At 36.5% G+C, this 26,290-nt stretch overlaps 1 protein-coding gene across 14 annotated transcripts in view; it reads left to right on the top strand.

Moving 5' to 3' along the window:
- Positions 1-26,290, top strand: part of BCAS3 (BCAS3 microtubule associated cell migration factor) — a 370,182-nt gene that overhangs the window by 33,419 nt on the left and 310,473 nt on the right. For all 14 annotated transcript variants that reach the window (XM_055797243.1, XM_055797246.1, XM_055797240.1 and 11 more), the window contains exons 8-9: positions 19,150-19,257; positions 23,377-23,453. In XM_055797243.1, coding sequence (XP_055653218.1) covers positions 19,150-19,257; positions 23,377-23,453 — 185 coding nt within the window. The remainder of the gene's footprint in view (positions 1-19,149; positions 19,258-23,376; positions 23,454-26,290) is intronic.

The following is a 26,290-nucleotide window of genomic DNA, read 5'->3' as shown; positions in this document are numbered from 1 at the left end:
GTTAGCTTTGCTGCTAAAGCTGGTGAACTGTTGTCTCACTCGCTTGCTATAATGCTTTATTCTGTTGCCCATCCCTCTTTTAACAGAGCAAAACAAAGAAGGTAGAAATTCTGTAAGTGATTTGTTCCAGCAACCATGTTTCTGGATAGCAGTATTTCATCTTTTGTTAGTGAATCATTCAGGAGGAGATGGGGGTGGGGTGGGGTAAAATCTTGAATATCTTTTTGAAATGCAACCCAGATCTCTAAGCCAGCCTTAAAAAAAGTATTTGACACTTTGGTACACGTTTTGTCCAAATAGCCAAATATAGATGCATAAAAGCTTAGGAATGTATGAAATTCTTATGTAGGCATGTATGATAATCAGATAACTATACAAGGTATAGCTAATTGAAAGATCAGTTACAGAAGATTAAAAAGTAAGAGCTTGAGGCTAGTAGACTTTCCAACCTTCTACATTATGGAGAGTAAAGGACCTCAGTCAGTAACCTATGCAGCCAGCCTGTGGCATGTGTTAGGTTTCTAGCATGTATTTTTAGAAAGACATGTGAATTTAATGATGTCAAGTGATGGAAAATTTTGGATGACTTGAAGAATTGGATGGAGGTCATTTAAGGGCATAAGAAGCAAGAGGTCATCTTTTTTAATCATAGGAGGAGAAAGGAAATAAGGGCAAGTTAAAGAAGGAGGAGTGGTTGGAGCAAACAAAATGTGTATCTTTGGCTAGCCAGCATTTTTTTCCCCCTGCTGATCATTTTACATGGCAGCAGACTTTCAGGAAGCATGCTTTATTAACATCGCTACTGTAGATTAAAACCTACTAACTTTAACACAAGTTTAACTCGGGAATGTGTTTGTAGGAATGTTAAGGTTTAGGTAGAAAGCAGCTTTACACAAGTAAGAATAGAAGCAATGCAATTAAAGCATTATATTTTCTCACATCAGTATCGGAAAATCACACGACCCAGTTCCTTATCTGGCAAAGTAATTAGTTAATGCTAGAATCCAGTGCCCAGTTCTAAGAGTATGTGGCTGTTAATATTTAAAATTAGCTAGCTGTGAAATGATTTGTCAGAGGCAAATAGCAAAGCCTTCTGGAAGGATCACCCAAGAGAAGGAAATTAGCAATGACGAATGAAGTTCTTGTTCACAGTTCTCACGCTGCTCAGAGTAACTCTCCCTGAAATATTTTTACTGGAATGCCGTTGCAAATGCAGTGGTTATGCCATGGACTCACCTGGCTAAGCCAGAGACTGAATATGCAGTTGAGTGTATAAAGGGTGTATCCACTTAAAATTAAATACGGCGTGTTTTTTTCATATCACACATAAAAATGGGTTGGACAGATGGTTATGATTTTCCATTGTATTTGACATAATGAAATAGGTTTCATGAAGTTCATTAAATATTTGTGGTCTTTTATTGAGGACTACACAAAATTCAGTCATAGTTTTAATCCCTAGCCTTAGTTTTTGAAGACGTTGTGGACATATAAGTTTAAATTTCTAGAAAGGAAACTTAATTGGTTTTGTTCTAAAAAGTATAGTAGAATATTTTAAGTTGGGTAAAGCTCACACGTTTCTGTTATCTTTGAAGGATTCTGTCCCAAAGGCTCTTGTACTGTTGCAAAACTGTAAAACATCATTAACTGCAAAGTGTGCCATCCAGTCAACTGCCTTACAAAGATATCCTTCCGTTCTAGCAGATGACAAACGTTATTCTCTCTGGTTATTGCAGGAGAAATCAGTTTAATCTTAACAGGTTGTGTGGTAGCTTTTAAGATTCTGAGAGATGCAACCCCTGAATAAAGTAGTTTCAATTCCTTTTAGCGATGTTGGATTTGATTGTTGTGTTAGGTGCTAAAGATATTAGTGTTCTTCATCTTAAAAAGAGCTGTTTGAATCCTAGAATTTTTTCTTGTAACTTATTTCTAAAATTATATTCATGTCCTTCAATTATTTTTGCAATGTTGAAGTAATGTTTACTGGTATTTCTGTATGTGTTCTCACAGATTAAAATTTTAGGAGACATGGCTTTAATGGAATAAAGTAGTGTTTCTACTTGTAAATACCGAGGGTAGGAAAGAGCTGTTGTTCTTCTGATATACCAGATACTTGTCTGAGTGAACTATAGTAAGAAATAACCTTTGAACTATAATAAACTGTTAATCTTGGATCAGAATTGGAAGGAAGAAAATGAGTATTAGGGGTCAAACTTTGACCAGTTGGTGAGAACCATGGGTAGTTTTGACCTTCTAAAGCTTTGATTTATTAAGCTGTAAAAAGATAAACCTTTTCTAAGCGATCCTTGGGATAGTGTGGATGTTTGGGAAAGCAGATTTCCGAGCCGAGGCATAGTTTCATTTTACTGCTGTTCCAACCCCCCGTGCGTGTAATGATACGGGGAGGAGATGGAGGGAAGGAAGTAGCCGTTTGCTAAATGCATAGCCAGACGAAACCAGCTGTAGCACATACCTTCCTTGAGTAACTTGTCAAAAGAAGCACTACAGGGAAAAGATAATGCACAGCGCCATTACAGGCAAAGCTGCTGGTTCCAGGGCCACTTTAAATTCCACTTTAAATTATTAAATACTGTAAACGCTATAAACTTAATTAGAAGAGGAACAAACTCTACAAAGATAAATGTGTTTTCAATATGTTTCTCAGGGAGGGTACAGTAGAAACCAGTGAATGAGAGGAAATTTATTTCTGGCAGCACTCTAGACATGGAACTGTGGTTGAACTTTTTACCCTAATTACGTCCCCACTAATGCCTGCAGCGGTCTGGAATCAAAGTGGCCCTTCAGGCCCTGGAAAGTCTCTGATGTGGCGAGCGTTTGTTGTGTGATGAGGGTTACTTAAGAAAAAACGGAATATTGTGACAGGATTTTTCAAAATTTCTCAGTTACCACCCACCTCACTTGTTGCCTACAAAAATAGAGTAATTGTTTGCATCTGTGTGTTTTTGTCTGTCTTAGAAATAACTGTTATAAATCAATGTGACAGACCCAGAGAACACTTGAGGATTATATTTTCTTTTCTTATATGTGTTAGGGTTATTTCTATGTTATATACTGTAAGAGGGATTTAAAGTATGTTGAAAAATAGTTAGAAATCTCAGGAATATTTAAGTTGTTCTCTTTTTTCTGAGGATACTAACACCATCAGATATTCAGTTCTCAATCAATTCCAAGAAGATGCTATTTAATATGTTTTTTCCTATACGACGGCTGTCACTTCATGTGCGTAGCTTGAGCAGCTAATTGCAAACTGCATTAAGGTACAGCCCTTGTATCTCTATTGTTACACAATTGCTGCCACTTGAGTGATTCACTACAACTTGGCGGTATTTGAACTTTGCATCTGTTACTAAATGCTGTTTTCTGTTGCACAGTGGTCTCTCTGGAGTCCTCTTTGCCCTTTTTCTTTTCTTTCCTTCCTTCAATAATATTTAATATACAGAGGAAATACCAAGGGAGTTTGCTGAGCTCAGGCATTCATGTATGGATTAGATTCTGTTAAATCTCTGAAATACAGAAAAAGACAAAACACCATAAGTGGAATCCATTAAAAAAATTCAGATATAATTTTTTTCTTTCCTTTAGTTCTGATCTGTTTTTTTGAAGCAGAATGAATATATTTTGGTAGCTTTAAACTCTTAAATCTACAGATAATTTAAAATGCATAATGCAGTACATTTTCATCAGTAATTCAAAATAAAGGTTTAGAAGACTCCTTCTTTATGATAAGCTGTAAGGCATGTTCTTCAAAAAAGATCTTGCTTAATCCCCTCTTTCTTTTAAGTTCTGACTACATGATATATTCAGAATATCACCTAAGAAGACCCCTTACTGCATTTTTCGATGGTTGTTCACTAACTTGTTTTTTAAATTAATTGTGATTTAAATTATTAATAGAGTATTTGCACAGTATAATTATATCATTTTACAGATGAGGCATTAATAGAATAACACTAAATGTTTTAATCAATTTTGCCTGCACAATGTGAAGGGCCGTATCTCCCATTTCAGCATCTGCTCTATTAGGTGACTGTCTCTGTGGTGAGAATGCAGTTACAGTCTGTGTGCCTTTCCTTAGGAATTGTAAGTCCTCCTGGAAGGACCAGCCACGTTTAACTATGAAATTCCTCCAAAGTTCATGAAAAGTGATCTAGTAAAGGAGGTGGCCATATCAGTGGCTTCACTGAGAGAAAGGCTTTAACATAAGCTAACACTTTTTTTGATGTTAAGCGATTCATATAGGATCTCAATTTTAAGGCTAGTTTAGAGGAAAGCAGGCTATTCGATTTGCTATTCACAGGGCTCCTTGTTCAGAGTAATTCTTTTCAGGTGCTATTTCGTAAGTCCAAACCAACTTTCAGTGAGTTCAGTTACAGTGAAAATTCTGCACGTTTCTAGAACGTGATCTGCTGTGTCAAGTCATAAAGTAAATCAAGATGTAAGAACATATAATTAATGGGCACTTGTGAAAATGTTGGCCTACCTGATGTGACCAGAACCTCACAGAGACTTTGTTGTTCACAGCACTTTAAGTGCTTTAACCATAAGATCTAAGCTTATCTCTGCTTGACTTCAGTCATATGTACTCTAAAACCCTCTAATTCTTTCTTGGAAATGGGATTGTTTCCAAGCGTCTCAAAAACTGTAATTTGAGCCATATACTAGCATATAAACAATTAAGGTTTAGTAGACTCATAAGCAACTGAAAGATGTCTTATAATTATTGCTGTCATGCAATTTGAGGCAGAGGCTACTTAATACAAAGGTGATGAAGTGTTGCACAATCCCATTAGTTTCTGCTTATGTTGTTAATGACACCAACAGCAAACCTATTTTAGATAAAACAGGTTGGTACATGGTTTTGTGTTTAATGTTGAATCCAAAAAGTGGTTTTGCATGGGGGTTGGGATGGCGGGGCAGGCAGGCGTGGAGCTGCTTGCTTAATTTGGCCTTTGTTGGTAGTGATTACATGGGAGATGAGGAGATGCCAACAGGCCTGTCAGGGCCGTGAGTCATAAGGTAAAGCACAGAAAAGAAAAAGGAAATCTGAAATCTAAAGAAATTTGTTACAAGAATCAACAGGAGAAAATATTTGGTCCTTCATAATACTTTCAGCATGTTAACAGTTGCAATTAAAGATGCCTTTTAAATACTCATTATTAAATACTCAGTCACACACAAGCTGGGGTATTTAACATATGTATATTGCAGAGGAACATGAGGCTTTGACAAGAGCTGAGCAAAGATTTGGTCTGTGTTTTTGAAGAAGCTTTGTAGTGCACTTTAGACAGATGAGTTCTGTTGACTGGCAGATTGGTTTTAGGTTTTGGTAGAATTCTTTGTTAAATGTAACCAATAATGACTCAAATATATACTACTAGTGTACATGTGCTGCAGGAATCACCTGCCATCTATATTAACTATGCTATCATCTGATATGCCATCGATCAGAAAGTATTGTCAATAAAAAAAAAAAAAGCCTGAGAATAAAGAAAGAAATTTCAATATTGATTTGGAATTTTATACATATTGGCAGGTTAAAACATTTAGGGATAGCTGTGGCTGTAAGGCTGTAAGTGGCTCCACAAAAAGCTTTGTTTGGGTCCTACATGTGCTTGGTGAAGTGTGGCTGGAGCTGAGATATGTCAGCATCAATTTGCTCTGTGTTGTGCTCCCAGAAATCTGTTATTTTTCTTTTAAGCTGTGACATTTGTGGCTGTCTCTTGATACACAAAAATGTTCTACATTTTTTGATTTTTGTCCACCTTGTGTGATCTTGAAGACTAGTGTAGCATTTATTGTAATACAAATGACACGCATTTATTTCAGTGGTGAGTTCTGCTTCATTTGACAATAGGAAGCAGGACAAGACAACTCTTAAAAATAATTTCATTCTATATTTTTGGAGGAAACATGTCAACCAGATTGTAAGCTTAATCAGCTGACACAGAAATGTTAATCTTTGATAGAGGTGTGACCAATGCAGTTGTATTCTACTCAGAAGTTAATCGTCACTCATGCTCTCCAAGATTTACAGAATTGGTTTTTCCAGTTAGGTGTATGTTCATAGAATGATCAAGTACAGCCAGCACAGGTTCGTAACTTTTGTATAAAGGGGCTGTTTAGTTACACACAAGAACAAAATGTAGTCTGGAATATACCAGAAAAAATTACTCTGATCTGAAAAGTGGAGCTCCAGATGTACTTTCCCTCAGTGATAGCTATGGTCAAGTAAGCTTTGTAGATAAACAAATCTCTTGAGATGCCGCTAATCTTCCTATATTAACTAACTCCAAATATGATGGGACAGCTATGTTTTGTAACATGTGGTATGTCTCAGTGAAGTGGAAAGTGTGTCACACTCTAGTCTCTCTGCAAAAGCATGCCACAGCTGAAAAGCCAGCTTGTGCTGTATTTTACACTTCAGCGACAGGCATGCCACATGCCATAGAATGAAGCAATATAATGCAACTTGCTGCGGTACATAAAGGTGGGTTGTAGGCTATTGTATGGCTTTATTTAGCTTCATGCATTTTGACATTTAAAAAACAAGCAACAAATCTAGAAAATCTCTTCTGATGATGAGAGTGAGTAATGTTGTTACGGGCAGAAAACACAATAGTAGAAACATGTTACATACTGCTGGTAATGCAGAATGTGGGAAGAGCCATCTGCTGCCAAAACTGAAGAGTAATTTGGTGATTGCTAAGCACTTTAGTATTTTTAAGGATTCCCCTTCCCTTTTCTCTTTGAATTGATGGTACTGTTCTTGTACTATCTGTTACAGTAATTCCAATATGTGGTAACACCTCTTAAATTTTCCTCCTCTTGTTGATATATGACACAGTCTTTCTGACACCTCAACTACAGATAGGAAGCAGATGAGCTATTGATTTAATTGAACAAAAGTGGACATAATAGTTGTCCAAAGTACTCAGAACTGAAAACCTCTGTGATCTCCATCAGTTCAAAACAGCTGTTCCAGAATTGTCAGGAAAAATTGTGATTTCAGATTCTTCCCCCATACAGCCTCAGTAGTGGAAACAACTTTTCACTCTACATTCTGTCAGGGGTTTTGCCTGTCGTAGGAACTGTGGTATGTGATTGAGGGTAACCTCATTGTATCAGCAGTGGCATCTGAATGTTCACCCGAAGTTGCAGATGATGGCAGTGTGCAAAACTGGTGAGGGAATGTTTATTTGCATTGCCCTTTAGTAGGCTGGTTTATTATTTACATTGACATTAATGTTTTGATCTTCATTTATTTAACGCAAAATTGTCAGCTCTCTCAACTTGTTCTTTTCCTGTGCCCTGTGTGACAGGCATTTTGCTGCATCTTTTCCACTGACAGAGCTATGGTAAACTTCAGGAATGGGGAGGGTTTTTGTTGTAGAGGCTGCAGCAGAGAAGCCTGTATCTCAGCATCCAGCTAATCACAAATTTGGTGTACGATACTGTGCAAACTGTATAGTGGAAATAGCTTGCCTTTACCCATAGTTAAATAGGAGTCATTGTACAAGAAAACCCTCATAAAATTACATGAGTAGATACCCTGAAAGCGCCTGCATGTGAAGTTCAGAGTAGTGGGTACTCAATTCAGGTAACTGTATTGAATCACTTGTGAACACTTGATATGCTTTTAAAATATTTTTTGTTGAGACAGTTAATGCTCTTTGTCTACAGAAACATATCTTAAACATAATTATACTTGTTTTGATCTTTCAATTTTAAGTAAAATGTTAGGTATTATTATTTAATATTGATACTGGTTTGGTCTTTTAAATGAATGTGCAAAGCTTTATAGAGTGGTAGATCTCCCTACAGCCACCAGTCTGTTTTTAATGTTATTTTCTTCATTTGTTTAAAAAAACCCCAAACCTCAACCCCCCCGTCCCCCACCCCCTGCCAACTTTAAGTAGCTTTTATGTGGACACTCTTTTTATGTTAAAGCTTTGTTCCCATCTCTCTCTTTTCCCACATTTATCTCTTAGTAGCATTAAGTATAGCTGTATTGCACTTTTAGATTAAACTCAGAACAGTTTAAAAACTGGTATATGCTTTCTATTTTGTTTTAGAAGCTCATTTCTTTGGTGATAATTTTCATGTATTGTGATCTCTTTAAAGAAACAGATGCAGTGTATTAAAGTAGTAGAAAAGTTGTATGCAGGGTTTTTTTCTTACAGAAGGCTATATTAATTTCCAGATGAATTTGCTGATACTAGTTTTCTTTTTTCTTGTATGTAATAATTTTGTACTTATCAACAAGATGGAACATTCTTAAATATTTCTAAGGGAAAACTTTCTATATATTGCTTATAAAAAAGGGCTTGTTTTCACACCTTTTAAAAAGAAATAGCAACATCTGGAACTATACAGTTCAACATAACTACAGGTTTGGCCCATAGTGCTTTGCTTTGAGCATTTGACATGTGTCTGAAATTCTCAGATCCGAACTTTAAAAATGGGCTGGAAAGTGTTTTTCACAGATATGAGACTTATGTATTGTCTACTAAAGTTATGATATCTGTCTGGGGGGGAGTCAATATTAAATACGGTCTTCCAGCATCTTGCGGCATTATTAATGCAACACAGTCTCCTCTTTTTTTTCCTTTACCACCTGTCTCCTTCCTCTAGTGTGTTTTGGGTTATAAACCTTTTGAATTAGGACTTTTCTTGCTGTGTGTTTTTTGTGAAGTGCCTTGTATGTTCGTGCCACTGTGATAAATGCTATTTGTGGTGCATGTGTGTAGTATGTCCATTATGCTCTATTGTTATGGTAAGTGGATGCACTTGATCTCCTGGAGGGGAGTGCTGGCCTTGCCACTTACTAGTGGCACTTGACAACTGATTCATGGGATGGTAATTAGAACAGCTTCGCAGGGATCTGTATATCTAACACTCTCCACAGCAAATATCAGCTGGTGAACTGACAAATAAGGATAAAACAGTGGGGAAGAAGCCAGCTTTGAAGCCAACAGAAAATAGGGTAAATACTTTTTTTTTTTTTTTTTAATGAAAAAAGATTTGATGGAAGAAACTGAAGCTTACCATCATCTGTAATAGAACTGAGACTGAAATATGTGTAGACAGAAAACAACTTACATTTTCTCCTCAAAATCAGTGAATTCCAAATGTTAATTCATTACCTTAGCTAGCCATGTGGAGAGTATAGAAGTAAACAGCATAGCAGTTTGCTGGCATGAAATTGGCTTTTAATAAAAAGTTCTTTAATCTTCTAAAGGTAGACTGTTGCAAACGTTTTACTTAAGTTAGATATCTTTTGCCATAGCTCTTCAATTAAACTGATAAGAAGTTAACAGATTATAGAAATATATGTGATTGCCCTTGAAAAGGATAGCGTGTACAGGGCTGGGTAGAACATTTTAAGACCACTTCCAAATGGTGACATATACATAAGGATAGATATGAAGAATAAGACAAAGAAATTACTTGCTTTACAATAAGCTTATTTTAATGTGCTGTTACCATTAACTATTCTTTGAACTGAGTTACAAAGCTTGTAATCATATGGCAATATAATATATTTAGTTACAAGCTTTGCCTTTTGATGAAATTTAACTTAAGAAGAACAGTTTTTGCTAAAGGTGAAATGTACATAACTTTGGCTTAAATAGCTATGATATGACATGGTTGCTTAACACACTTGCCTGCTCTGATTTATACCTGGGCAGCTAATTATGATAGTACAAATTTTCCTGTAAGCAACAAAGGTTTATATGGTACCACACCTTGCAGTAAATGGTAGTGATTTTCACCTGAGGATAGGGATTTATGTCACTGCAGAGACAGAAAACAAGATGCTGGCAGTTTTCCTGCAGTGGTTTACAACCTTCAAGACCAATGTCAAGCCTCAGGTTCTCTCACAGACCATGACCTGAGTAACGCACGGAGACAGAAACCAGTCCTTCCTGAGTCGTTTAAACAATTAGACTCTACACTATGAAGAAATGCCTTCTTTATGAAGTAACAGAACCAAAATACCATCCTTGAAATCAAAAAAGTAGAAGGGGAAATTATTTATGTGTTTTTTTCACCATTAGCATTGCTAAGATGTAGGTATCAAGGCTTTAGATACTGTTTTGATCTTTTTCAAGAATTTTCATTGAAAGGCTTTGAAAGAAGTGGTACCTCTGTTCTGAGTTCTTTGCACTGTTTAGCCTACCTGATAGAATGTTGCACAGAAACTGATGCATGTTGACCTCTTATGTTTCCTTTGTTCAAAATAATAGTGGTTTACTTGCATATTGTACAGACAGATGGCTATACTACTTCTTGTCTAGTGGTCATTTTGGCACCATCACACAAGTCCCATCTTTTTTTTTTTTTTTTTTTTTTTCCACACATGAGCAAACAGGGTAGGGTTTGTTTGGTATTCAGGCTGAGACTTGTAGTTTACCTGTAACAAAGTGGTTTCTGCAGAGTTTATGACTTTCAAAAATATGTTTGTTATTTGCCTGTGAGACTGAAGATGGTGAGGTAAGAGGGTAAGATGGAGCTTTTTTACTAGACCGATAAGCTGATAAAAATATTTGAGGAAGATGCAGGAGTAAAGTTTGTGTTTCTTGGTATTTAACACAAATATTTTAGTGTTATATCAAATAATTTCCTTCCTTGTATTTAAAGGATTAGATTCAGTAACATGGATCTAAGATTGGTACAGGTTTTTCTTATTTAAAAATAAGTGCTTCCATGCTTCTTGCAATTTGTGGTACACTTAAAATGTCTCTGCTGCTTTGTATTTCATTGCTGCACACACATTGTTGGGAAGTGTCACTTTCTCAGAAATCTTACTCTGCTTTTCCTGACTTTGAATGAATCAGCTAAGTACCATGAGTGAAAGTAAGACACTTACTTGCAGTTGAGTTTTCAAGCTTTTATTGTGAAAAGTTGGTTTGCAGAGAGCCAGGGAGCTTTAGGGCACTAGATGATGAAAGTCTTGGTGAAAGTCTTAATGAAAGCTTATTCTGTAATGGTGTTTAAGGAATAAATAACGCAATCCTTGATTTTTTTTTTGTTTTATGTTAAAGCTTTCATTCTGGTATGCATTCTCCAGAAAGTAAGTGAGAATACTGCAATACTGAAGAGAGCTCAGAGGGGGACTGCAAATATGCACTAGGGCTGGAAAACAAACCTCACAACTTAAAGCTTAGAAGTCTTTTTCACTTTATTGCAGATTAGACTGGATTGCTTTGGATGGTTACTGACTTATGCAAAAGATAAGTGAATGCAGTGAGCTTTTTTTGTGTTGTGACAGAGACATAAAGCTGAAAAGCAGAATATTACAAATTCTGTCTTGCAATAAGAAGTAATTTCATAAAAATAAAATTATCTAAATGTTGAAACAACTTACCATAAAAATAGAGGACTCATTGTTGCTCAAAGACTTCTAAGACAAGATTAGGTTGCTTGGTAAAAAATAATTTCTTTGAGCTTCTGGGATGTTTTGTGCGTGGCCTGGAAAGAGAAGATGATCCTTCTAGTATTGAAATCTGTTAATCTGAGCAAAACTTCTTCAGGGGCCTTGAGGAGAACAGAATTGCCTTTGTGGTCTCAACATGCTAATAATATTACTACAAAGATCATAATCAAATCTCATGCTTCAACTTTCCAGTGTAAAGGTTCAGGAAGGAATTTTTCCAATATACAATTAATTAACTCTGTACTGTGTACTCTGTTTTTGTTTTGCTTTTCTTCCCCTTCTGTGAAGCATCAGACTGGCCACAGCTAGAACAGGTTACTGGATAATCTTAACCACTGCGCTGCGGTTGAGAAATTTGTACTTGCGTCAGTGTCAGAGTCCTCCTTCCACTATAGAAATGGCTTTTTCTTTACCAGTAACTTAACTGTAGATCTGATGCTTTATAGAGGAATTTTTAAAAAATCTTTCTGGAGTAGCTTGCTGTACAGATCGTTTGGGCATACCTTGTCCAGCCAATTCCTTTGACTTGCTGCCACTTTTCTGTCTCCTGGCCCTGTACGTGACATGCTGTGCTGTATCAGGGCTGAACTGCAGTAAGGCATTTGAGCTAGGTATAAGAACAGATATCTAGGTGAAACTTAATGGCCTGCATTAGACAAGCAGAGTAGGTGATGTAATAGTCCCCTCTGATTTGACAATGAAATAAGCTGTCTTTTGTAAAATAAGTTCTGAAGCTATATTCCATTTAAGGCACCCAGCAACTTAATGCTTACAGAAACATCTAATTTTTTAAAAATTATTATTATTATTTTTAATCCTACAGGTTTTTAAAGCTGGACCTAGTAGTAAGAGTTCATTGTACTATTCATTTTTTTGAGTCACCAAAAGTAATTAAAAAAAAAAAAAGACTGTTTTTTTGTGTTGGGTCTCCTGAGCATGCAAATTGTTGCACATTGCATGCAAACAAATAAAGCATCGCATGAGGAATACGTTAGAATAATGAAGAGTGGTACTGGTGTGGCCATAGTAGAATGAAACGTAAGCCTGGGAACATGCAGTGCAATAACAGATGTACACTAATGATTAGATTTTTTAGGAACAGTGAAAAGTTGTGGTTTTGAAAACTAAATTATACTTCAGCATAGATTGGTAAAACCAGTCACCTGACCTAGTGCTGAAACACTGAAATTTTAATTTTGTTGCGAAACAGAACTTTAAAGATAACAGTAAAGTCATGATAAAAAAGTCTGGCTATTATTCTTTAATTCATCATTTTATTTTTATGTAAACTAGTGGTAATGGTATAACTGTATGATAAAAGTCAAATTGTTTTGACTCGCTGTCTGAAGCTGGTTTAGTGACAGCTGTTATATCTACTGATCTGCATAACGTGTGCTAGAAGGCTTGAAACTTCTCGAGGTTTAAATGTTGTTAGCCTTTCCCAGGGAATGTAATTCCAGTGTGTGGATTTGGCACTTTTTGCTGTAAGTTGGTACTCGTGTGTAAGGAAAGCAAGAATTGGCCTCCAAGGTATGGAAGTAGCATTTTCTAGCTGCTAGGAAGCAATATTCTCTAGTTGCTGCAGTAACAAATACCATTTTAGCCTTTAATAAAAGAATCAGCTGTACTTTCTGTAATTTTTTGGCATATCTGGACTTTTTGTATCTAATTTCAGAAGGTAACGGACACCGTTCTGTTGAGGTCAGTAGAGATTATATTAGGCTGCTCCTGTGTACCGTGCAGTAACTCATACCGTTACACAGCCCAGGCCCATCAAATTCAAATAAGAATTTGTTGCCTGTTGTTTAAATAACTTGCCAAATAATACCTGGAAATATCAAAATGGAAATAGTGATTAAATGAAAGACTGTTTTGTCATGTTAGATCCAAGTATGCTGATGAGTGGAAGTTTTTTTATGCTTTTTCTCATTATAGAAAACTCTTTTATGTTACCCTGCACATCAGGAAGGTCAATGCATGATGGAAGAAGAAGAAATCTTTTTCTTTCTTTCTTTTTTTTTTTTTTTTTAATGTGGAAACTATAAAAGAGAAAGAAAGGGATCATTATACGAGAAGACCTGCTGCTAATATGTGCAATATTTGTTGTGAATAAATACAGAAGGAAACGGCTTTGTAAGGGTACAGAACAAGGCAGATGTAATTCTTCATGTAATTAGAGAAAGATGGAGCCCATTGTGATACAGTTCCAACAGGCGAGAGGGACATGCAGCATACTACAGAGTGGCACCTTAGACGAGGATCAATTTATGCGTCGCAGCTGGAAATAAACTATTTCCCTTGTTCTGTCATGTGAAGTCAAGTTACCAAAAAGAGACTGGGTAGAGAATGCTGTAGTGACTGCAGACAGCTACATTGCCTTTACTAGAGGACAGCAAGGCGTAAGAACTGAATCAATAGGTGCTGAAGTTAACTAATGTTTAGAAGAGTTTTTTGTGACAAGCTTTGATAGGCTGTTCATAATGCTGATATTGCTTAGAATCCCTCCAATGTCATGTTCTTGAAGTGATAGTTTTTTCGATATTTGTTAGCTCAGTCAGTGTACTCTTCATGTGATCTCATTGGTAAGTTGATAGAATTTCACCTTTTTTTAAAGTTTTCATTCATTTTGTCATTCTAATATGTTAACATTGGCTGTTAATAGTAATTAATTGACTGACAGTTTTCCAAAAGAAATGTGCAGAGCCTGTATAAAGGACTACAGGTGATAGAAAATATTTTTACTTTAACAACATCCTGTACAAAGGTTGTACCTATTATTTTAGCAATTTTATTGCCATCTAAAATGTGTTATGATGCCATAACTTCTGTCATTGTTCCCAAGTGACATCATTGTGTATGTCGTCAAGCTTGTGTTGTATATATGTAGAAAAATAAAAAGTAGATACGTGGAGATGCTTCCCTTGATCTCGTTTTTCTGAAGGTTCTAGCCCTATCTTTTGTGAAGATGGTTTAAAATACACAATGATGCACTAAGTTGGCCAAACAGCTTCCATCCTGAGATATTTTTTTTTTTTCTTAAATGTCACATTTAACTGAAAAATGCCTCATATAAAGAATGCCTTATGGAGGCCTGGTGGTCAGCTTTTTCAGCAAAAGCTCTATTTCAGTTTTATGCATCTCAAACTCACTCCCCCCTGCCCCGTGTCTGGACTCATGAGACCATTTTGTAATTGATGTCCACTTTCTCTTTGAGTGGGATGTTGTTCATCATGGGGCAGAGTGCGGAGAGGCAGCAGGGAGGAAAGTAAACACTTGTGAGCAGGCAGAGTAACATAAGGCACAGAAAAAATTGGCCTTGTGTTAGTTCCATTAGTCTTCTCCTTTTTTTTTTTTTTTTTTTTATATAAAAAGTGTGTGTGTTTTGCACACTGTATTTGTCTCTGTATGCAAACATTTTATACAGAGCTTTTACAAATTGTGTGACTCATAGCTAGCAAATCTGTGAAGAGGTGATAGTTATGTCGTGATGCATAAGCACAGATGTAGTCAAGTGCCAGCTGTACAAGGCATCTGTTATTTTTCTTCCTGCACTGCCACAGTCAAATAGAAGAAGACCCAAGAGCCTGAGTATATTTGTATATTTATTAATGCTAACATTTTGAAGTTGTTGGTGAATGTGTCTATTGCCCTTGAAAAAGTTGTTGATATCTCTGCATTAAGCAGCTATTTTAAAAACCAAGATACATAATGAAAATTTGTCAATAATATGTGGGAGTAATTTGCAAGAATTTTATTTGTGACAGACTTCACTTTTTTACCAAACTGCAAAAAACAGTATTTTCACATTCCTGTCTTAATCTCTCCCCTTTACATAATCATCATTGGTACACTGAAATGTGATTGGAGCCCTTCTCACCAACGAGACGTCTGTGAACCTTCAGTCCCACAGTTTATTAGGAGAAAAAAGTCTCCTTGCTTTATTTTCTCCCAAACGATGGTAGTTGGTTAGCATAAGCTAAGATAACCCTTCAGCTAGTATATTTCAGGAACATTTACTTACAGTGTCTATATAATCCTCTGATTAAATGAATATGCATGACTACTCCTGAAATAGAGCAGGATGCAGTAATTTTAGTTTTGTGCAATTCTAAGGTTTTGAGAACTTCCAGTTGTCAAGGGATGCTTTTGCAAGTTTGTGGGGCACTTTCTTGCAATCTGGTGGTTTTGGTGGTGGTCTGTGGTAGTTTGGATACTTACGGTTTTCTGAAATTGAAATATATTCATGACACTAAATGTTATTTTTCATTCTTATTTTTAATATTTAATATGTGTGTATTTGATAATTTAGCGAAGAAAATCAAGAACAAAGCATTTTTCTTAAGTGAATTTTTCTAGAGATCCTCCAAAGGACTCCAGGATGTTTATTGATGATAATGCTTTGTCTTACTGAACACAGTAACTTTATTTTGTATTTAAATGGGGAATCTTGCTTAGTGTAAATCTTCCTGCTATGTAGTAACACATAGCAGAATAATGATGTGACATATGTGGTGTGAATGTTATGGAAGAAGGGGAAACACATTCATTCTCTGCTTTTGATCTTGATTGATTTGAGTTCTAATTCTCCTTAAATAAGGAGTTAAGAAGTTAAGATGTCTAGCTTTTGAAACCTGTACCCAGGACTCAGTCTAGATTTTTAACTTGAAGAATGTAAAGGGAACACTGTAATTGAGTCTGACTTCTGCAGTGTGGGCCATAGAAACCCCTGAATTCCCTGTTTCAAGAAGATTGGGTATTAGGAGTAGTTCAGTGGGGGTCATAAGTGTTAGAAAAAGCTGCATTGTGCTACAACTCTGTGGTGGCAAGCCAGTTCTAGCTTTTGCAGCCCTGTTGCACATCTTTTATCGCTCAGTTCATTTGCTTCTACTTCCATTCTTGCCTCCGTGCTTGTTAGACCTTTCACCAAGCCCTTTCGGTGAACTAACCTGGGGGAGAATTCCCTCTAGAGGAGAAAGAAAGGACAAAGTGTTATTTTTCTGTTTATTTAGTACACTAAAATGGGTCGATATAGAATCCATTGCATATCAGAGGCTGGGTGAGGAAAATATATCAAACCACTGAGCCCAAGCTTTTGACATCACTGAAATGAAGGAGGGAAGGATAGCTCTTGTTATTGCTTATGAGTAGTGTAGGCTAATCAAGGTACTGTTACTGTTCTTCAAGTGCCATGACAGAGAAATGAATCCTTAGATATGTAGCTATAACCCTCATTCTCCTGTTCTAGAAGAATTGATCTTCATTGAACGATGAATGAAAATCCTTGATCTTTATTCCCCGCCCCCCCCCCCCCCCCCCCCAGCAACTTGAAATTATGTTACTGAGGCTTGATCAAAAAAGAAAGTGATATTATGGATCTCAGCATTGTACCATTACTCATTTAGCTTTTGTATTAGAATTTATAAATGTAAATTATGCTAATATAATGAATGTTGTGTCTAATGAACTGAGAGTACTTAGTAGCAAATGAGGTTTGTAACAGCCATTGCTTTGAAAAGGGAGAGGAACTAAAATAACCAGAAGAAAATGGTAGAGAAGTCTTTTCTAGTGACTGAAACTTTTTTTTTTTTTTACCTTTTCACCTTTGAAAAGATTGCCAGAGAAAAGAGCAAGTGCTTGTGCTTCCACCCTTTTGTCTCATAGTCAGTGGATAAAAGCATTTAGCCAAAAAAATGGGACTTTCCCAGGAAAGCATCATGGGCTATTTGAAGACTCATGATAATGCTGAGTGTGTGTGCTGCCAGAAACACAAGCATTATGGAACAAGAAGGGACTACAAGTGTGACTTTTTCTGGCTATTGGCATTTGTTTCTGCTGCTTAGGTCCTAGGAGCATCCTCAAATGTATTTGACCATGTCTGTGTATTTACTTCAGAAAATAACAAAAAAATCCCCAAACATGCATATTATTTTCCAATCATGGATTGTGGTGTACCATGGAATTAAAGGAAAAATAACATTTGGAAGGAGGACTTTTGAATTGGAGCTAGGTAGAATTTCAGAGTACTGAGCTAGTCCATGATACTTCATTATTAGCAATCGAACTCAAGTTGTGTTTTTTAGCCAGTGTGGTTTAAAAAAGCATTGGTCAAGTGGTCTTACCATGATCAGCCAAAAGAAAGGTGTGACATAGTAATTATTCATGTGAGTGACAGGATTATTACCCATAATTTTGGTGGTGCAATAAGTACTAAAGGTACATACTCTTTAGTTGTAGTTACGTAGTTAGCTGTATGTCAAGTCAAAATGGAACTGTTCACCACAGGCGTATATGGAAATAGTAATCGGTATCAATTATGCTAATATGATTTTAGCTATATCAACTTCTGTGATTTCTGTTTTGAAATAAGAATCTGTGTACGCTTTTATCGAAATAATATTTTCCTGTAAATGGTAAATGTACTTAAATCAAAAAAAGTTTGTACATAGACCTTGCTGTGGTTTTCTGTGTTTTCTAGGAGCAATGAGCTTTTAATGTAAAGTGATGAGACTTGAGTCTCACTGTTCTAAGTGTTTTTGAAGGGCCTTTGAAGTGCTTAAAAGTAATAAATAGCACCCTCTAGTTATTAGCTTAGGTATGTGCCTAGAAAAATGTATATTTTGGGAAGAATTTCAGTAGGCAAAATGTTGAAACTTATTTTTCTATTATTTCTTTGACAGTTGTCTTTCTGTGCATATATTTTATATTGTTTCTCTGCTGCATACTTATTGAATGTAATATTTTTATTATCTTGAGGCATCTGAGGTAAACAGTTGGCATTTTTACTCCAGTTCTCCAGAAAATTCTCAAGCAGCTTGAGCAGATCCAAAAGACAAGTGTTGTGTCAGGAATTGTGTTAAACTCTGTAAAATAAAACAGATATGGGCAAGGGGAAACACCCTCTTTTACCAATACTTAGTATGTGTTTGTACAGCTGGCAATTTGTGCTCCTTCATATTCGTTGACCTAGAAGTAGCCAACATTTTAATGCGTTCTTGGAGGGGAAAAAAGGTGTTATGGAAAAGAGCTGCCACATCAAAGCCTCTCCTCAGCTTGTAAAATGGTTTCCACCACTACCTTCCTCAACCCTATCGGAACACTCAGCACTTTCTCCCTCTCAAAAGAAAGCAAACCTTTTTATTAAGAAATGGCCTTGAGAGTTTTATTTATATTAAAATGATAAAAGTGACACAAAGCAGTTGAAAAGATCTATATAGTTCAAACAAAAGTCCATCAGAGATGTAATCTAAGTTCTGTGTAATGTGTCTCTATCAAATCAAGTCATATGTTTCAGCTGTTGCATAGAGTAAAGTAAGTACTCCTTTTAGGAAAGTGTTACTCTGCGGAATATTTTTTAAATAACTTGAATGTAGTCTAAAACTTCATGCTTATCAAATGACTTGTATTTTGCCTGTCAGAACTGCTGTTCCAAACTTTTATTTGTGACACAGGAAACTTAAGTGCATGATAATTAGTTGCACAATACAGGTTCTTGACCATTGTGGATATCATAATTCAATTTTAATCATACCTTGCCTTAATGTAGAATGTTTATATTAACCCTTTGCTCTCCAGCATTCTGCTCAGACTGCTGGATTTTTCATTTAGCATGCTAGATAATATGGGGCAACTGAAATAATTTTGAAATAATTTTACTAAAAATCCTTCTTCCCATTAAAATCTTTCCATTTTAGCACAAGCCCACCTTACTGCTGTGTGGACCTTTATTCTTTGCGAACAGGAGAAATGGTCAAGTCCATACAGTTCAAAACTCCTATTTACGATCTGCATTGCAATAAAAGGTAAGGATGTTTACTATACATTCTTTCTGTGTTAGGACATGTAAAATTTCGGTAACGAATACAACTTCTGGTGTATTTTCTCCCTGACTTTATTATTTTGACTTTCCTGTAAGCACAGCTTTAGTTTTCCACCTCATAAGTAATATTTCAGTTTGAATATGACAATATGCTTCTCCAGTGGCTTTCATTTAAAAAGCTCAAAACATTTTGCATGTGAAATCATGTAAGCCTCTTTTGGTTGTGATGAGGGTGAGCAGGAAACACTGGAAACCACTATCATCCACCTACAGATGGAGAAATGGGATCATCAAGAGTTTAAATAGTATAGAGCACTAAAGAGTTTGTGTCTCCCCTTTGTGTTCTGTTGTTCTGTCATATATTGCCTTCCTGTGCATCCAAAAAATTTGTAGTGTGCAGGCTGTAGTTTACAGGAAATAATGTTGCTGTGAGTCAAATAACAAAGCTGCATCTCTTAGTTGGGGTAATGTCACCTAATTTCTGAGGGAAAATGCTTAGAAGGCTGAGCATCGTCGGGTTCAATCACAATAGAATCTGTTTCCATAGAATCCAGAATTAACTTTAGATCTTCATCTCTCCAAGACACACAAAACTGAACACCCTTGTATTTACTGGATCTTTTTAAGACAGAAGAGAAAATCCAGGATCCCTACATGGGGATCTTGATGATCCCTTGGCACTCCTGGTGACAGAATTTGATGCACTGACTTTGGTCAAAGTCCATGGTTGTGCTGCTTACTTGAATGCTTCCTTCCACCCAGTTACTACTTTTTTAGTCATTTAATGTCTTTAGGTGACTTATGGAAGTTGTTGAATATGATTGCCATGTGAAAGGTAGAGCACTGAATGAAGAAATTCCGCATTTCTGTGGCAGTATGTGTTTGCTGGAATTGATGGTCCTTCAGTAAGGAAGGTGGCATAGTAACACAAATCCTTAAAAACAAAACATCAGAATGATACGTTTTATGTGCCTGTTTCGTATGGCAGTAGGTAGCATGCTTGCATATATGAAGACCACAGAAGAATATGAGCCTGTATCAAACTCATGCAACTAAGGAAAGTTAGCAGTGTTTGAGATCGGATGGGGAAAAAAAAATAATTCAAAAAACCCCAACCCTGGAAGCCACAAAGGTTTTAATTTGTCTGTCATTGTACCATCAAAATCTAAAGATTGACTACATGAGGTCAAGTAGAAATTACAGAAGAACAGTAGTACTACTGAAGAACCACCTTTAATACCACTACTAATTAATAATGAGGAAGATACTTTGATGTATGAATGTTTAAAATAGTAAAGGATGGTAGTTTCTGTTATCCCTGTCAATCTGCTTCTTATAGGATGTAGGTGTGATTATTATATAAAAAAATAGCTCCACTGAAGTGGTTTTGTGCTAAGAATAGATCACTGTTCCTTTAAAAGCTGTCAGAAGTTCAGTACTTATCTGTGCAACTGTCCCTTGAAAAATTTAAAGTTCCCTTGTGTACACTGTGATGATAGTAAATCTTTCCAGTCTGGCCTCCTAGCAGAAGAAAAATCCAATTGTAAAAACAGTCAAAAGGCAAATCATCATTCAAAGTTTCTCCCAACTAGAAAGTCTTTCCAGGTGCTAATGTTTCTTTTCCTAAGTGGTAAAAATGGAAAAGCTACTTCAAAGCTGTGTGGCTGTATCCAGGGTAGCTGCTTTTCTGGAACATATCAGATTCTGTTGTTATCCAAGGAAAGCTCACTGTTTCAGATTGAAAATGCATTAAATGTGGCCAAGTGCAGTGCTTATGGTGCGTTAACTGTACTGTAGACTAATGGAGTCCAAAATTTGAATTTAAAAATAAAACTTGAGTTGGAGAAGGGAGAACTGTTTATTATTTATGTATTTATAGTCTAGAATCATCCAACTGGTAGGTTTCATTTATACAGAAAGACAGCACATCTTCAAAGAGTAAAAAACAAAAATCTACAGTATTGGGAAATAGTACAATCAAATATACATAGGTGTTCTATATGTACATTAAATTTGCGCGTCCATTCAAAGTCTTTCCATTTTTCATTGGTTAACTTTTAGGCCTTGTGGAAGAAGTTAGAACTGATACATTTTCTGCTGTTTTCTCCCATGCAGTTTAAGCAATTGGAAGATAAGGCGTTTATCTAAAACTATTCATTTGTCCAAAACTAACATTCATTTATACATGCAGAGTTTATAACTTTTAAAAATAGAGATTTGTAAATTAGAAGGGGGTGGGGAAGCATCTTTTTCACAATGAGAGTGCTACGAGCAAATAAGAAATCGTATGTTCATTTCTTGTATGACTTAACACATCTGAATCCCTCTTTTTGAGCTACGTGTTCTGCCCTCTCCTTTTGGCAAGTCAGCTGCTTGCTCTGAAAGCGTACATGTGCTTCCCGTGCTGGGTCTGCAAATCTATGAATATGAAAGACTTTTATCCAAAAATGTCCATGGATTTCTGCCTTCGTTCCAAGAATTTGTACTTCTTGTTTCTAGATAGAGGCATACTGATAAACAGTGCCATGACAGAGTCCCAGGGCGAGAAGTTATAAACCAGAGTCCTGAAAGAATTTGAGATAGAGACCACTTACTGCTTTAACTAGCTTCTGTATTGGATAAGTAGAAAGTGGCTAGTATTACACCAGCCTATTGAACAGGCTTCAGGAGTCATCTTGGGAGCTACAGGTGCAATCTACGTTATTTCACAAACGTGTTGGTAAAAATAATAGCAATATTAAATCGCAGACACATGGATAAATCATGCCTATTGGAGGAGCATTAGTACAGTTTTCTAGGTGGAAATAATGACTTAAAAACTTACTTATGTGTCTGAAAACATCAGCAACACGTGGGTAAGGTGTATGTTTTGATTTTAGTGTAGTCCTTCACCAAAGAGTCTTAGAGGTAGTGAGCTCTCCTGGGCTAAGGAGGAGGTGTTCTTGTGGCTAAGCAGTTAAAAATAGGACAAAAAAAAAAAAGGAGGCGCTATTAGCTGGTTTTCACACTGATGGAAGATAAGCATCACCCTTTACCCAAGGATGTTTGTTGAGACTGATGTAATTCATCGTTTTAAAGATTATTATCCTATACTGTAATATGTAATCATAATTTTCAGATAAAACATTTAAGTGTGTATTTTTAATTGAGAGATGTGATTATTTTTTTCCACATCATAAGCTTTACAATTAAAACTAATGGAACAGCATTTAATAATGCTCCACATTGTCAGCCAGTTAAAAAATATAGGTTAATATTTTTCCTAATGAGAGAATAATCAGATTCTTAACTATGTCATATTGCCAAATGTTCCAGATAGCTAGTAGGTTATTATCTGTTTATTTGTTGGCCTCCTACGTGATTCATTCATTTCAAGAGTTTAAGAACTTTGTTTTGGGAAGCTGTCAGTGTAGGAGAAGATGTATGCTAGTTCTAAAGCTTTCAAGATGCTTCGCTTTCCAGTTTGCATCTTTGGCCTCTCTTAGATTAGACAGTGCAGTATTGCATGCATAGTGATCACGTGGCTTTTGTTCTTTATTTCAAGTAATGAACAGGTATTTTACAATAAAAGCGTGTACATGTACAAGTGAATACATAAACATACACCTGTAACTTTGCTAATTGACACAGATTCTGCTTCTCTCAACTGTTTTAGTTTGTTGGTGTTCTTGGTATGAGAACATCCCCCACCCCCTGCTTTTAGTAAATAAGATGGTTTAATAAATTTGCAATGAGGTGGGCAATGGGATTATTTCAAATTTAGCTTGTGTTCCACTGATTGTTGATTTGATTGTTATTTGAGTCATTGAAAGTAATTCAGGATCCTTGCAATTCCATTCTTTCTTTTTAATGGAGCTTTTACTGCAGGAGGTATATCATAAATATGCTGTGTTGTTCTGTATCAGATCTGTGTACTTCCTGAAATGAAGGTTATGTGGTTGGGATGAGAGAGAATCCTCAATAACTGCCACGTATTGGTAACCTGGCAGTTTATCACTGTAGATTCTATATTGATGCTTTTGAAATAATTACATTTAGATATTGAATCTTTAAACCAGTGCATTTAATGTTTAAAGTACACATTCTATTTCTGTGTTTTCAGGATACTCGTTGTAGTCCTGCAAGAGAAAATTGCTGCCTTTGACAGCTGTACTTTCACCAAAAAATTCTTCGTTACAAGTATGTATACTAATTGGTTCAGTCTTCTTGCTCTAGTGGTGGAATGAGATAAAACAGTGTGGGTTTTTTTGTTTTTATTTCTAAATCCTCGAAGCAAGTCTCCATGAACTCATTCTGAGTTTAAGGAAATCTGTTGCTTCAAAAAAAACCCAGATGTTGCGCTGTGAATTTTTGGCTCTTTTGCATATTTATCACTGCTTTAACTAGTTTCTCACTGTTGGGAGGAGCGCCTACACTGACATCCATAAGTAGCTGAAAAATTCTTCTGTTCGTTTTGCACAAATATGTGCAGAAGTTTCGGGTTTTGAGTTTCAGCTTTTATACATAAGCAGCAGCTTGCAAAGGCGTCAACAGTGATTCCTTAGGCCTTTGTTTTCTGTAATGTGTCCTTACTTTAGCAGGCCCCAGAGCTTGAGCAGGTCAATGAAGTGTTACAGTAGAAAAACTATAGGCAGGTATTTGCCTGCAGTTGCTTTCACATGTATCTTGAGCATGAAGGAACAGTTTGCTCAGAGTCCCCTTTATCCCTCTGTACCCTACAACTTCCTGCGTAATAGAAGGCAACAGATTGTAATGGGTAAGGTGTTCTCCAAAAGCTGTTCCTCTACTGTAAGCGTCCCTTTGCTGCCTTAACTTCTGTAGCACAGTAACTGATATGGTAGTAGAGAAAAACGGTGTATTTTCTACTGCTTGTGCTCTGCTCTGTCACAGGACGTGGTTAGGATTAGCGTGTCATTTACCTGTTCCCAAGATTGTGTATGTTGTAATGCTAAACACCCAGGATTCACCCCAGAAAAAAAAAATATCCAAGAAGTTAGTGACTAACGCTACTGTTTATCAATTAGAATAAGCTCTTAAAATCTGTAGGTTACTGAGGGATCATAATTTACTTAAGTAGGGTCACAGTTTTATTGTCAGTGTCTGAAATTTTCTGGATGTATTTTCATTCACGGTTGGGAAAGTTTTATTATCTTTTTATATTATCTGTGTATTAAAAGAAAAATCTAGTTAGGAGAAGCTGTTTCTTGTAATAGTTTGAAAAGCAGCTTTATGCAGTAATATTAAAGTTGCCAATAGGTGTCAGTTTCTTCCTATACATGGATGTAAGATACTTGGGTTCTGCTGGGGTTTGATGATGAGAGCCAAACGGGAAAAAGCTTGTCTATGTCCTTCTATTCCTCACTCCTCCTTTTTATCCCACCACGGAGAACTGGGGTACAAGCCTTGCTTTATTTTAGATCAAAAGTAAAAAAAACTCCATTAAGTGTGTATTCTGACAATTCTTGTGCTCTTCTAATTCCAGTTATGGTTTGTTGTTGTTTTAAAAAATGATACTGCAATTTGTTTTTAAAAATTAATCCACTAAACTTTATTTTGAGGAACAGGGGTATCCTATTCCTGACCATAACTTTCAATTTGCAGTGCATTTTTGTGGGACAGTGGTGGAATTTAAAGAGGATAAAATAAAGCTTTTGGAGATATTTACCAAAATATTTGAAAATCCAAACTCCTGAAATGTCACTACTCACAGTGTGCTTCTCCAGCTGGGCTGTGTTTTTTAATATGAGAAGCTCAAGGCATTCTGAAACTTTGTTCTGGTTTTGGGGTTCTAAAGCTCAGTTAAAGACACCCCTCGCTTTGCACTGGGCATTTTGGAAAGCTGCAGGATGTAGCAAGCGTCTGGAGCTGCTGTGGCCAGAGCCCTGCCCCTGTCTCCAGCCCAGCTTGCCTATGGACAGTGACAGGGTGTGACTGGGCAAAAAGATACGTGCTTTTTTGCTAGACGAATGGATTTCTTGGACCTGTGCTGGTGAAGAGTTGTCTGGAGCATTTTGAAGCTTAGTTGTTTCACTTAATAGCTTATGCTATCGAGCGGGTGTTATGCTCTGGCATGTTGAAGGCTGCAGAAAAGCTTTTGTCTGAGCTTTCAGATTTCATATGTGCTGAAATCTCTTCGACATAAGAGTATATCTTTAGAGGCTTAAGTTACTCGGATGTGTTTGAAATGTGATGTAAACGAGCTACCTAGTTAGCTGCATAGATTTTTGATAGTCAGCCAACTGGCCAGCAACTGAGCTCTTTCGCTCTTTCGGTGCTGCTGGGGTGGTTTTTTGGTGGGGGTTTTTTTTTTCTTTTTTAATTTAGGAAAGGGCAATGTCAGTTTAAATTGGGAAAGCAGAAATCGCTGAAAAGGAGGCCTGGTGAAAGGTCTTATAGGCCTCTTTGTTTCTATTATTGGAGTATCCCTGCTCTGTGGGACAGTCTGCCCACAGTCCATCTGGACCCATCCTGGTGCACCTCAGCTGGACAGTGGCAGTGAGAATGTCACTGGCTGCCCAGAGAGTTTTTCATCATGAAGAAGATTCTCAGCTGTGTTATCTGACTGCTTTCGGTCAGAAGTGATGCCATAAAAGGTCAAAAAACCCAAATGAGGATCACTGGCTCTTTGAAGACATTCCTGTTACTGTGTAAACCACTGCATAGAAAGTCTTTTTTTCAAGAAGATTTGGTGATGATGTGAAAATCACATCTTCCATCCATATCAGCTAAGTGGCATGGGAGCCTCAGAACTTCAATGAAACAGCTAAAAACCAAACATAATTAAGCAGAAGCTCTCATCCACTTTGTTGACTATTTATACATAGAAATTAAATGCAGAATGTACTGTTAAAAACAGTGTCAGAAATTCTGAGCTTCGGTGTTCCTCAGAAATGCTAATGCAGCTGTGTTGCACATGAGTAATATTTGTCTTTCTGTTTTTATTTTTGTGGTTAATATATTGTTGTAATAAATATACTATAAAATATTCAGGATGTAGAACATGGTCAAGTTCATGC

Source organism: Falco peregrinus, chromosome 2, assembly GCF_023634155.1.
Source record: "Falco peregrinus isolate bFalPer1 chromosome 2, bFalPer1.pri, whole genome shotgun sequence".
Lineage (NCBI taxonomy): Eukaryota > Metazoa > Chordata > Aves > Falconiformes > Falconidae > Falco > Falco peregrinus.
Note: the sequence above shows the minus strand (reverse complement) of the source record. Positions and strands in the feature narration are given on the sequence as shown.